Here is a 14,802-nt window from a genome sequence, read left to right on the forward strand (position 1 = left end):
GTAGTGTATAGAGATGGATAGAAAACTGGCTGGCAGACAGGAAACAAAAAGAGTAGGAATAAACGGGTCTTTTTCCGAATGGCAGGCAGTGACTAGTGGGGTACCGCAGGGATCGGCGCTGGGACCCCAGTTATTCACAATGTATATTAATGATTTAGATGAGGGAACTAAATGCAATATCTCCAAATTTGCAGATGACACAAAGCTAGGTGGGAGGGTGAGCTGTGAGGAGGATGCAGTGATGCTTTAGTGTGATTTGGACAAGCTGAGTGAGTGGGCAAATGCATGGCAGATGCAATATAATGTGGATAAATGTGAGGTTATCCACTTTGGTAGCAAAAACAGGAAGGCAGATTATCTGAATGGTTAAGAGGGGAATGTGCAACGAGACTTGGGTGTCCTCATACACTAGTCATTGAAGGTAAGCATGCAGGTGGTAAAGAAGGCAAATGGTATGTTGGCCTTCAAAGCGAGAGGATTCGAGTACAGGAGCAGGGATGTCTTGTTGCAATTATACAGGGCCTTGGTGAGACCACACCTGGAATATTGTGTGCAGTTTTGGTCTCCTTATCTGAGGATGGGTGTTCTTGCTATGGAGGGAGTGCAGCGAAGGTTTACCAGACCGATTCCTGAGATGGCGGGACTGACATATGAGGAGAGATTGAGTCGGTTAGGATTATATTCGCTGGAGTTCAGAAGAATGAGGGGGGATCTCATAGAAACCTATAAAATTCTAACAGGACTAAACAGGGTAGATGCAGGAAGGATGTTCCCAATGGTGGGGAGTACAGAACCAGGGGTCACAATGTAAGGATATGGGGTAGACCATTTAGGACTGAGATGAGGAGAAATTTCTTCACCCAGAGAGTGGTGAGCCTGTGGAATTCACTACCACAGAAAGCAGTTGAGGCCAAAACATTGTATGTTTTCAAGGAGTTAGGTATAGCTCTTGGGGCGAAAGGGATCAAAGGATATGGGGAGAAAGCGGGAACAGGCTATTGAGTTGGATGATCAGCCATGATCATAATGAATGGCGGAGCAGGCTCGAAGGGCCGAATGGCTTACTCCTGCTCCTAGTTTCTATGAAGACTTTCCACCTGGCTAGATCTTCTGCCACTTGCTCCCTCAAGACTGTCACAGTGGCTGTGTGGCACTTATTAGAAAATCTCACCTTCGCCTGACCCCCCACTCCTCCACCACTTTCTCCTCCTTTGAGCATCTTAATTTGTCCCACCCTTCTCAGTTTATTCAAAATCATCTTTCTCCATTGCCCTCTTAATTGCGGTAAAAATTGTCTCACCAAGATATCTTTACAGTTTTCCTCTGTCTCTGAAACAAGCAACTTCCCATAATCAGTGATTTCAACCTCAGCTCATCATGTTCTCTCACATCCACAGCCCTTATTTTTTCTAAATTTTTCACTCCATGTGGAATCCAAATGCACAGCCACCTACTTCACCTGGCCATCTCATGTGGACTTGCTAGTCCCAGAGTATTAATCACAGATAAGGCCATCTCTGATCACTTCCTTGTATCACCCTCCAACCACATCCTCCTCCCAAGCTCGAACACTACTTCCTTCTGTATCCACCCCTGGAAAAAAACTATTCCCTAATTCACTTCCAATTGCACTTTCAAAATATCAACTGTGTAGCCTTTGACCCCCACTGACAGCAATAATTCAACTGCTACTGATTTGCTGAACTGCATCCTCAATTCTACCTGTGATGTCCTAGTCCTCAATAAAGCCATTACACACTCTCATCCTAACTGGTCCCATCTGCTACAACCCTTGGGCAGAATATTACGCGCCCGACACACCTGAGCTTAAAATGATGCCCGACGACATCATGCAGTCTCGCGATATTTCGTTCGTTGGGCGCGCGCCTATTAACAACCCAATTAAATTCAAATTTACACCGCCTGTCCAACCTTACGGTTGGCGGGCAGGTGAAAAGGCCAAGTGGCCTTTACATTTTTTAGGAAACCTCATCCACGAGCAGGGTAAGGTTTCCTAAACTTACTTTGAATTAAAAACATGTCCCAGCTCATGTGACAGTCACACGAGGGGACATGTTTTATTAAATTTTTATTCTCTTCATTTTTTTTTACACAGTGCTTCAATCTCCCTGAGGCAGCTCTGTGTCTCAGGGAGATTGAAGTGCTCTTTCTTTCACATGCGCAAACTGCACGATAGGCCCGCTCGTCCTCCTCCCCCTGCCTGCACCGGCAGCGCTCAACGCTGTCAATCGTGTTCATGCTGGGCAGGCCTTAATTGGCCCACCCTTGTGAAATCATGGTGATGAACCGATCATGGGTGGTGGTCGGCTTCCTGACTGCCCCTGCCAAGCACCCCCACCAAGGGCAAAATCTTGCCCCATATCTCAGCTCCTCTAAGTCCAAAGGACAACGACTTGAAAGGATATGGTGGACAACTGATTTAGCTACCCACTGCTAGGTCTGGCTGGGCCACAAAGCACAATCAGGTCCCGCTCCCATCCACTAAAACTGTTCACTATTTCAGAATCATCCTGAAAGGCAAAGATAATACCCAGCTTCTTTTCTCTACTGCAAATGTCTTCTTAAGCCCCTTTCTTGGGTCTCCTCTTCATTCACCTCTAACAAGTGTGAGGTGCTGATGGGCTTCTTTGTCATTAAGACAAAGACCATCTAATCAGTTGTCTCTGCCCTATCCCTCTATTCCACTGGTCCAAACTTCCTCTAAAGCCCTAATCCTAAATTCTCAACTTTCTCTCCTAGCTCCCCATATGCCCTCTCCAAGCTCATCTTGTCCATGAGACCCACCTCTTGCGCCCTTGACCCTTTTCCCACTAAACTCAACTTCCCCTCCTGGTCGCCATGTTAGTTGATATTATGGATGGTTCTCTCCCTTCAGGTGTTATTCCTCTCTGTTAAATCTGCCATCATTGTACTTCTTCGAAAAGAAACAACCCCCAACCCCACCCTTACAAATAACCACCTCATCTCCAATCTCCCTTTCCTCTCCAAAGTCCTTAAACAGGTTATTGCCTCCCATGTGTGTGCCTGGAACTCCATATTTGAATCCTTCCAATCAGGTTTCTGCCCATGCCACAGTTCCTCAGATTGGAGGAAGGTCCGTAATGGAGTTCCTCAGGGGTCAGTGTTGGGACTCTTGCTTTTCCTGATATATATTAATGACCTAGACTGTGATGTGCAGGGCATGATTTCAAAGTTTGCAGATGATACAAGGATTGGAAATGTTGCCAACTTTGATGGGATAGTCTTGAACTTCAAAAGGACATAGGCATATTGGTGGATTGGGCAGACAAATGGCAGATGAAGTTCAATGCAGAGAAGTGTGAGGTAATTTGTTTTGGCGGGAAAGATATGGTGAGACAGTATAGAATAAAGGGAGAGCTTCTAAAGGAGGTACATAACATAGAGAGACCTCAGTGTATAGATACATAGGTCATTGAAAATCACAGGGCATGTTGAGAGAGCAGTTAATAAAGCATATAGTATCTTAGGTTTTATTAATAAGGCATCAAGTACAAGAGTAAGGAGATCATGTTGAACTTGTATAAGACACTAGTTGGGCCTCATTGGAGTACTGCCTCCAGTTCTGGGTGCCATACTTGAGGTAGGATGCGAAGGCATTGGAGACAGTATAGAGGAGATTCAGAAGAATGATTCCTGGGGTGAAGAACTGTATCTATGAAGTTTGATTGGAGAGGTTGGGACTGTTTTCCTTGCAGAAAAGAAGGCTGAGAGGAGACTTGATTGAGGTATTCAAGATCCTGAGGAGTATGGACAGGGTAAACAGTGAAAAACTGTTCCCGCTCAAGAGAACATCAAGAATTAGAGGGCACAGATTCAAAATAATTGTCAAAAGTAGTAGTGGTGATGTGAGGAAAATTTTTTTGACCCAGAGGGTGGTTGGAGTCTGAACCAACTTCCTGAAAGGGTGGTGGAGGCAGGTTTGATTGAGGTATTCAAAAGTGAATTGGATTGCTGCCTGAAGAGAGAATGTGCAAGGTTACGGGGGATAAAGCAGAGGAGTGGGAGTAGGTGGAATGTTCTTTCAGAGAGCCAGTGCAGACTTGATGGGCCGAATGGCCCCCTTCTGCACTGTAAAGATACTGTGAGAAGCAGTTCAGAGAAGGTTCATTTGACTCATTCCTAGGATGAAGGACTTATGAAGAAATATTCAACAGATTGGGCCTATACCCATTGGAGTTTAGAAGAATGAGAGGTGATCTTATTGAAACATATAAGATCCTGAGAGAACCTGATATGGTGCATACTGGGAGGATGTTTCCCCTTGCAGGGAAGACTAGAATGAAGGGACAGAGTTTAAGAATAAGAGGTTTCCCTTTAAAGACAGATGAGGAGAAATTTTCTCTCTCAGCGGATCGCTGGTATGCGGATTTATCTTCCCCAGAAAGCAATGGAGGCTCGGTCATTGAATTTATTCAAGGCTGAGTTGGACAGATTTTTGATAGACAAGGGAGTCAAGGGTTTGGGGGTAGACAGGAAAGAGGAGTTGAGACCACAACCGGATCAGCCATGGTCCTATTGAATGGCAGAGCAGGCACAAAGGACTTAGGAGCAGGAGTAGGTTAATATTCCTATGTTTGATCATCAGATGAAATTGTTTTTGAAATTTACATTAACTAGTGACACAAAATTATACTCTTTAAGAGTCTTATCATCAGCATACTTAACTTATTTTAAAATCTCAAACTTATTTCAACAGGCCACACAACTCTGATTAGCCTGAAAGCCAAATCAATATCTGCTGTCCTTATAACCCCAAGGAATCAAAAATTCCACTGGTCAAAGATCCAAATGGCTATTTAAATCTCTCAAATGAGAATGCCCTCACCCAAGTGAAAGGTTGTCATTCTAAGGCTTGAGAAAACACAATCTAGACATGCATTCCAGTGCATTACAAAAGGGGTGCCCTCTCAGGTGAATGTAAAAGATCCCATGGCACTATTTTGAAGAAGAGCAGAGAGTTATCCTTGGTGTTGTGACCTCAATCAACAGCACAAAAAAGATTATCTGGCCATTATCACATTGTTATTTGTGAGAATTCCGATGAAGAGTCACAGACCTGAAACATCAAGGCCAAGGTTTTCGTCCCTGGGTCAAATGGGGCTTAGAAAATTCAGCCATTTCTGGGATTTTCACCACAATGGAGGTCCTCTCCGTCGTGGTGAAAATCTAGGCATAACTTTCTTTCTCGCTCCACAGATGCCGCCAGATCTGCTGAGCATTTTCTGTTTTTATTTCAGATTTCCAGTATCCACAATATTTTACTTTTGCATTCATGACATTTAAGTGCTCAATTGCTGTCAATGAATGCAGTGCTCAATCCCTGACAGCAGAAGTGCTGTGGAGAAAAACACCATCACAAAATTGTCTGTGTTGATAACAATGTAAGGGTAGGCTGTACAACACGCAGCTTTCAGATTACTTCAGCCATCTAGTTCATGGCTATTCAGCCTTTGAAGTCCAAGCCAATAAAGCCTTATTTGTGAACTTCGTGGGTCTGAAGGTTTGCAAAGAGTGATTTTCATTCCTGGTGAATGGATTAGTTAGTATCAGCAATTTGAGATAAGCAATTATTGTGCATGTAGATTGAAACTTTATATGTGGCAGTCAAGCTTCAACAAGGCAAACCTAGCTGCCTGACAAAGACAAAAACATCCTGACCCAAAGACATGAACTGGAAAAAAGGGGCCATTTCAGTACATTAACCCTATTTCTTTCAAATTGTATCAGAAGTACAGGGGTCACTGCTCCTTGAAATTTTCTTGAATTTGTTGAAATGTAGTGCCTCTGGATGGGTGAAAACCACACTGTTACTTTGGAAGGAGTTATTTGGCCACTGAGAGGAGGAAATTGAAGAGGGTCCTTGCAATGATCTTTCCTGCGGCAGACAGCATGTACAGCCATGAATTAAATGCCATAAGTGATCTGAAAGCTGCAGGTTGTACAGGTTATCCATGTATTATTATTAATGCAGAAAATATTGTGAAGGGGTTTTTCTCCTCAGTACCTCACGCTGGCAGGGGCCGAGCACTGCATTCGGTGGCAGGAATTAAGCACTCAAACATCATTAATGCAAAAGCAAATTATTGTAGATGCTGGAAATCTAAAATAAAAATTCTATAGTTACCACGATAGGACTTGTCTCCCTTCTTGAACCTGGTCATAATCACAGCATCCCCGAGATCCCCTGGAAGCACTCCTCTTCCCAGGGAGAAAGGTGGAGTGGGTGGCTAGCGAACAGAGCTAGGAATTTGCAGCATGGGCCAAAAAGAAGACCTCTATCATGTCACCCCTCACTCTTCTCTTTTCCAGAAAAGGAAAACCTGTCCAATATTTCCTAATAGGTGTATCTTCACTCTTCTGGTACAATTCTAGTATATCTTTTTTTGCACCTTCAGCACCTCTACAGCCTTTATATAGCCTCCTCTTCTTCTTCTTATGCAGTCCCTCAGGATCGAGAATGATTTATTTCCACTCCAGTTTGATGGGTTCCGTGATGGTTGATAAGTCCAATGTGTGATCTGCACGTTTTGCCATACGGGAGACAGTTGGTGTTTGAAGAGTTGGGCGGATGAGATGTTTGGAGGTTTGTGTGCTCTCTCAACTTCACGTCTGCATGTTCTTGATGAAGTTTTTCGATATGTTCTGAGACTTCTCAAGTAAGGCTTCTCCATTTTGGTCAATCACAAGCACAGGACAACCATGAATTGGCAGGGATGTTTGATCTCTTCAGGGATGCTTTGAGGACATCCCTAAAGCATTTCCACTGTCCTCCTGGGAGTCTCCTGATGAGAGCGAGTTCTGAGTAGAACAGTTGCTTCGGAAGTCTGGTGTTAGACATATGAGCAACATGTCCCAGAGCTCGTTTTGATGATTAGCTGGGCATGTTGGCTTTTTCACAACCAATATTCTATTCTGCCAGTGAGACAAGCACAAGGCCTCATGGAAACACCTATGGTCCAAACACTGGCACTTGTGTGACTACTTCACCATTCGAGCAAGGGACCACAGAGAGGTCCACATCACCCGCGACATGACAGGTAACTACAACTGCTGGATTGATCAACGCCTTATCCGATCTAACATCTCCATCAGCCTGGCCCCCAAACAGTGGAAGCAACGCTGCAAGAAAATTAGCATTGAAGGTCTCAAAGGTTCTGCCAAGGTGGCTCTTTTTAGTCAGCGCCTCACTGCCAACCTCCAGCCACCAGGAGCTACAGTGTTCCAAAAGTGCCTGGTTGACCCAAAAGTCCACCATAATAACCACCTGTGAAGAGGTCCTTTGTATCTCTAACTGGAAATATCGTGAATAATTTGACAAAAATAACCAAGAGATACAGGACCTAGTTGCGGGTATGCGCAAAGCTTTTGCAGAATCGAAACTTCATCATGCCTCAAGAGAAAAACAGCAGCCCTCTAGGTGTCCAAAGGCAATGGCACAGCATAAAACCCATGGCGTAAAGAACAAATGGTGGACAGAAAGAAAGTGGGAGACCCAACTCGTAGACACCAACGACATGTGTGGTTTATTTTAAAGAACTTCTTTACCGAGACTCTGTCTTCGGCTTGAACATCCTCAACTCCATTCCTCAATGCCCCATCTGTCTCAATCTTGGCCCTACTCCAGTCTGGAACGAAGCTGAAAAGTCCATTCATCAGCTCAAAAATAACAAAGCTGTTGAAGCAGATGGAATCCCATTTGAAATTGTGAAACATGGCAGAGATATACTCCTGGCATGGCTGCACAACCTCATATCTCTCATCTGGGAAGAGGAATGCATGCTGGGGAATCACAGGGACACGGTGACCACACCTACATTCAAGAAGGGAGGCCAGTCCAATCGTATTAACAACAGAGAAGTCTCTCTGCTGTCTGCTGTAGGAAAGATCATTGCAAGTATCATCCTTAATTGCCTCTTCCCAGTGTCGAAGAACTCCTTCCAGAATAGCATTGTGGTTTTCACCCATCCAGAGGCAGAACAGACATGTTCTTCACAGGTCAAATTCAAGAAAAATGCAAGGAACAGCACCAATCACTGTACATAACCTTTACATAATATGGAGATGAGAACTGTTGACAGTACCGCAAGTATGGTCCAACCAAGTTTCTATCCAAGTTTGAAATAACATCTATGCGTTTCAATTATTTCCCTCTAGGAATTAACCCCAATGGTTTGCTATGGCCTTATTAACCTGCGTCACTACTTTTAGTGACTTGCATATCTGTACCTCAGCTCCCTAAATTCCTGCTTCAGCAGGACATAGATTGGTAAAATGGGCAAAGTTTTTGAATTGAATGTTGGGGTGATTATTTAGGTCAGCAAGCATTGTAGATGATGGCTAAATCAATCATCCATGAATACCAACTCTCCAATCAGAGGAGATAGGCTTTCTCTGTTCAATCTATCGTATTTATTCAGAATTTTAAAAACCTTGATTCAACCATGTAGGTTGACTTCTCTGCTCCAGTGGAAGAAGTGTCTTTTTCAACTCTCTTCATAATGACAGTTTTCAATCTCTGGCATCATATCAATGAGTCCTGTGGCTTTAGTATAATGGGATGCTCAAAAGTGAACACAGTACTCTAACTGTGGCATACCAACATTCTGTGCAATTCTCTTACATTTTTACTCTTAATATTTTATGCTCCAAAATGCTGCTTTGATTGCCAGTCTGCTGACTGATGATTGGAGCAGCTGTGCCGCTCTGATACGATCAAGTAAAAATGGGGGCTATGTCAGGGGGAGTTCTGCACTGGAACTTTCAGCGGGAGCAATTTAAGGTGATGAATTACCAAATGGATTTTCTGTACTCTACTGATGTTTTTAGCAAAATTACCAGCATGTATATTTATGACTTGAGGCTGGGGTACGTGGGCACATCTTCAAAGTTTCAGGGATGAAACAGATAGTAGCAGACTTCAGAAGGCCACACAGACTGATGAAATGGGCAGATATATGATAAATGAAGTTAAATGCAGAGAAGTGAATTTTGGAAAGAAAAATTAAGGTATTGTAAATAAAATGTAAAATTTTAAGGGGGTGAAAGCACAAAGACCCTGGGGTTCACATGCACAAATCTATAAAGGTGGCAGGACAAGCTGATAAAACCGAAGACAATCATATTGGATCATTGGCTTTATAAATAGAGATATGGGCCAGATTTTCATGGTCCTGATTAGGACCAAACAGAGGCAGGACCGGAAAGAAACGGCTGATGAGCAGCGTGCTTGAAGTCCCATCTCCATCTCTGCCTTCAGCCATTTCACAAGAGGGAGAGAGGGGGCCCTGGAACAGGTCCACTTCTAGTAAAGAGGCAATTAACAGTGTTGTGAGCTCCTGAAGAGAGCATCTCCAGCAAGTTTTTTTTTGATTTTCAGGGAGGCAGCCAGACTTCAGCAGTTGTTGGGTTTCTGCCAGCTGCATGAAGGAGTGTACCATGGATTGGAGGTGGGAAGAGTTTAAAAGCTAAGTCAAATGGTTTTGCCTCCTTTATAGTTCATCATGAGCATGATGAGCTGCAGCATGAGTTGCATCTGTGTTCCTTAAGGTGAGTCATGACAGTGCTGTGTTTGGAAGATGTAACTACCCATTGAACAACATGTTTGCCAGATTGATACTTCTGCAAACTGGCAAGCTGTCAAGTAAACAACCAACTCTGTAAATATGGAAAAGTCTTCAGGTGAATTAAAAAGGTTCATTAAATGGATAAAATTGTCAAGTAGATTTTGCAGTATTCGAAGTATAGCCAAATATGATATCAATGTCTAACTGTTTAAGCTTTTCCCATTGCATTTTGCATTAAGTCTACACATATTTTTAGATAGCAGTTCTGAACTCAGTTTGTTTATTTGGGGAGAGTTATGGGCTCTTGCTGCAATCCAACTGCCTAATCCTTTTACAAATGCTTGACTGTATTTACACAGCTGGTTTGAAGAGTCAGTTTGTTTGCTTGGGGAGAGTTATGGGGTATTCGACAGTTTCCAATGTTATAATAGGGCTCGATTGTTCTGTTCATAAAATGCATAACGGGCGAGGGGTGTAGGGCGAATGGGCGTGTTCAAGTTGATCAGAAGGTTTAAATTTCTATGGATTGTGGGACTTCCCATTACAGCTAAATCTTCGCTGCTGATTCCATTGGAAGAACTGGGTCAGTGCTTTAGGAACAGAGATGGGCATTTTAACCTGCCCTCTCCAGAATCAGCCCACTTCCAACCCACCTAAGTCCTCTTGCCTCCCTGTCTCCAGGCCAATTAAGGCCATGGCTGCCTGAAAATCCCATTGCCCCTGGCGAAGGAGACAGGATCACAACAGATTAGTCCCGCCTCAGTGATGAAAATCTGGCCAACAGAGTACAAAAGCAAGGAAGCAAAGATAAAGTTTTATCACTGGTTAGGCCTCAGATACAGCATTGTCTCTAATACTGGGCACCACACTTGAGAAAGGAATTCGCTTGAGAAAGGAATTCGAAGTCTTGAAAAGGGTGCAGAGAAGTACTAAGAGTGCAGAAATTCAGATTTATGGAGGTCAAAGAAGCTGAGATTGTTCTCCTCAGTGCAAAGAAAGCTATGGGGAGATTTAATAGCGATTTTCAAAATTATAAGGGGTTTTGGTAGAGTAGCCAGGAATAAAACTCTTTCCATTAGGAGAGTCAACACAGGCATGCTGAATGGTGTCCTTCTGTGCTGTATGATTGTACGCAGAATATATTCCCTTGAGATTTAATGGCAACCTTGAAGCAAGAAACATTAACTAGATGCTGAAGGCAAGAAAGTGTGTGTGCCTGCAAATAAATTGATAAAGATCAGTGTGTGTGAACTGTGGTACGTTCAACCCAAAAGAAAACTGCTGTAAACCTGCAAAAACCTTGCTGCTATATATTACTAGAGATGGTGATAATGGAGGAACTATCTTTAAAAAAAATTCTACTGATAGTGAGAGAACAAGAACTGAAGATGGTGCCTGAATTCAGTCTCATCTATATAGTGGACAGGATATCAGTGGCACTTGTTTGAATTCTTAAAAGCAGATTTACCTTCTGTGAAAATGTCGATGCCCACTTCACTCCTTCTTCCTTTCTTTATTTATTAGTGGGATTGACAAATGAAAAATTAAAAGTTTAAAATATGCAAGTGGGGATTTCATGGTTCAGCGAAAACTTTCTTAAGGCTGCCTGCATCAATGAGTTTGAAATTGGATCAATAGCTAACAATGCATATTTGTCTTGGACTGGAACTAAGAGAGCGCTAATTTTTTGCCTTGCACGTTGAAGTACTAATAAGGCGACATTATATCTGGAAAAAAAAAGTATTAAACCCATTATTATGGCAACACTGAAGCATAGTGAAATATCACAGTGCTCCACTTTATACTTTAATCACTTAGTGGACACTTATAAATGTAGCACTCTTTCAGTACAGTGTCCAATGATCAGTGACATGCTGTCTTATGCCTTATTACATTATCTCTCCAACGTAATTGTATCCATCACAGTACCTTATTAAAATTGAGTCGCTGTTCAAGTGGATTGAGTGTATTAGCTGTTGCAGCTGCTGTCAACTGAGCTGTAAGGGCCTGTAGTTGGACGACAAGCCCAGCATCGAGAGCCTGAAGCAGAGAAGGCTGAGGTTTCTGCTGCTGCATCTGAAGACTTTGCACTAACTGCTGGAGCTAGAGACAAAGTGGAAATGACAATGTAATTGTTTACATATAGGATAGAATTCACACTACAAATAATAATTTCTCTTCTGTAACATCTGCACAAATATATATGATAGTGGAAATAAAGTCAAATAAATTGAGGGCAAACTTTTACCATAAAATCTGTTGAATGTGGGAAATATTAAAGTTTCAGTTTCGTGGCATAGATTTAAGTGATCAGGATAAGATGGTGGCACTTATTTGAACTAACACATCATTAAATAGGACAGTCAAACGCAAGCAAATACCAAGTGCTATCCATACTGTGAATTCCTGAATCTTAGTTGGTCAATGTGTAGAGGCACCAAATGTTCTTCTTAAGAGCAAGAGCTGAAATATTAGAGGGAAAGTCACTCAATCATGTTTCTGCATTAACAGCTCCTTATTGAGCAACACTGGAAGAGATCTGGGAGCAGGACATGTGTGTATGTCTCAAGTAAGGAACAATATGGTATGGAAGGAGGCAGAAGAAAACAGAAAATTAATAATCAAGTCCTATTATGTTAGCACACGACAGTGCAGAAAGTTTTGAAAAGCCATAAGCTTGGATCCTTCATAATTATTATTTGCAATGATTAGGCTTTGCATTTTTACAATAATTAGGATATAAACAACTTTCCAAATACACAGTAATCACACCCAATTAAGTTTTCTTCAAGCCTAAATGAGTCCTCAGAAAACAAAAAAAAAAAATTAGGGTCAATATAGTAACAGTCACAATATTTTGCTTTTTCAGTGCATCAAAAGGGTGAAAACTAGGAAAAATAAACCACGAGACAGTGCATTGGAAAGTGCTGGCACGCAGGAATTTAAAGAAATAAATGCATACTTATCTGGTCTTGAAAATTACGCTGACCCTTCCGTTCGCCAGAGCTGCTTGGAGCCTGCATTAAAAGACTCCTCGCAGGCCACACCCCTTTTTTATGGCACTTCCTGCCGTAAAGCAGGTAAGTTTAAAAGGCCAGTGAAACTGATAGGCCAGGGAGAAGGTAAGCGGATAGGGTTTGGGGATAGTGGGGGAGGTCGAGGTCTGATGGTGGGGGAGGTTGGGGTCTTGCGGTGGGGGGGAGGGGGGGAGAGAGAGAGAGAGAGAGAGAGGGTGTGTCAGTTTGTGATCTGGGACTGGAAGTTGGCAGGGTGGTGGGAGGGGGCCGGAGGTCAGGCGTGTTGAGGGAGTTCCGTGGGGTCAGCCTGGGTCTTCACCACAGTTACCCAGAAGTTTGAAAAGGTTTTAATTCTTCTAACTTTTTCTGAGTAACTATTGGTGTAACCCTGGTGGAACCATCCGAAGTCTGCGATTTAAACTGCATTTTCGGATGGTTCCCAGCGCAGCGCAATTGTCCAGAGGAAGTGTGCACTTCTGGGCAATTGCCGTGCAAATCCTTACCTGGGAATTTTTGAGAGGAATCCCCCAGCGCATCTTTGGGGTACCCCCCAAATCCAACGCTAGGGAGCTTGGAGGTTATGGCCCAGTGTGTTTTGAAGAAGCGTATGCATCCAAAATATTGACGTACACAGATGGTGCCAGATATTTGCATTTTCAGCTTTTGCTTCAGATTTCCAGCGCCTGCAGTATCCTGCTTTTTGTTTTCAAAACCATTAATCAAGGTTTGGCCTCAAGGGCATAATAAAATATTTACTTTGTTTGAATTTTGATATTACACGCATAAAAATCTTCTCTCCAAGCAGTAAATCAGCATAAATAGTTTAACCGAAAAAGAACTACAATTAATTAATAACTGCAAGTTCAGCATAATCTGTTGCTTGGATCCTTAGGTATGGGCAAATTTCCAAACATGCCAAGTAGTTTCACTATTGGGAACAGAGTATAAAACTAAATGTAGCTGTAACACCATAAGACCATAAGACATAGGAGCAGAAATTAGGCCATTCAGCCCATCGAGTCTGCTCCGCCATTCAATCATGGCTGATAAGTTTCTCAGCCCCATTCTCCCGCCTTCTCCCCGTAACCTTTGATCCCCTTACCAATCAAGAACCTATTTATCTCGGTCTTAAATATACTCAATGACCTGGCCTCCACAGCCCTTTGTGGCAATGAATTCCATAGATTCACCACTCTCTGGCTAAAGAAGTTTCTCCTCATCTCTGTTCTAAAAGGTCTTCCCTTTACTCTGAGGCTGTGCCCTCGGGTCCTAGTCTCTCCTACTAATGGAAACATCTTCCCCACGTCCACTCTATCCAGGCCTTTCAGTATTCTGTAAGTTTCAATCAGATCCCCCCCCATCCTTCTAAAATCCATCGAGTATAGACCCAGAGTCCTCAAACGTTCCTCATATATTAAGCCTTTCATTCCTGGGATCATTCTCGTGAACCTCCTCTGGACCCTTCTCCAGGGCCAGCACATCCTTCCTGAGATACGGGCCCAAAATTGCTCACAATATTCTAAATGTGGTCTGACCAGAGCCTTATAAAGCCTCAGCAGCACATCCCTGCTTTTATATTCTAGTCCTCTCGAAATAAATGCCAACATTGCATTTGCCTTCCTAACTACCGACTCAACCTGCAAGTTAACCTTAAGAGAATCCTGGACTAGGACTCCCAAGTCCCTTTGCACTCCAGATTTCTGAATTCTCTCCCCATTTAGAAAATAGTCTATGTCTCTATTCTTCCTACCAAAGTGCATGACCTCACACTTCCCCATGTTGTATTCCAACTGTCACTTCTTTGCCCATTCTAACCTGACCAAATCCTTCTGCAGCCTCCCCGCCTCCTCAATACTACCTGTCCCTCCACCTATCTTTGTATCATCTGCAAACTTAGCCAGGATGCCCTCAGTTCCTTCATCTAGATCATTAATGTATAAAGTGAAAAGTTGTGGTCCCAACACTGACCCCTGCAGAACTCCACTAGTCACCGGCCGCCATCCTGAGAAGGACCCCCTTATCCCCACTCTCTGCCTCCTGCCAGACAGCCAATCTTCTATCCATGCTAGTACCTTGCCTCTAACACCATGGGCTCTTATCTTACTGAGCAGCCTCCTGTGCGGCACCTTGTCAAAGGCCAAGTAGATAACATCCATTAGCTCTCCTTTGTCTAACCTATT

At 43.1% G+C, this 14,802-nt stretch overlaps 1 protein-coding gene across 2 annotated transcripts in view; it reads right to left on the reverse strand.

Annotated features, from left to right (window-relative positions):
• Window positions 1-14,802, reverse strand: part of scaf8 (SR-related CTD-associated factor 8) — a 188,678-nt gene that overhangs the window by 37,174 nt on the left and 136,702 nt on the right. For both annotated transcript variants that reach the window (XM_078556867.1, XM_078556868.1), the window contains one exon: window positions 11,535-11,708. In XM_078556867.1, the coding sequence (XP_078412993.1) occupies window positions 11,535-11,708 (174 nt within the window). The remainder of the gene's footprint in view (window positions 1-11,534; window positions 11,709-14,802) is intronic.

The sequence above is a fragment of the Cetorhinus maximus genome, chromosome 14 (genome assembly GCF_964194155.1).
Source record: "Cetorhinus maximus chromosome 14, sCetMax3.hap1.1, whole genome shotgun sequence".
In the NCBI taxonomy this organism is placed as follows: Eukaryota; Metazoa; Chordata; class Chondrichthyes; order Lamniformes; family Cetorhinidae; genus Cetorhinus; species Cetorhinus maximus.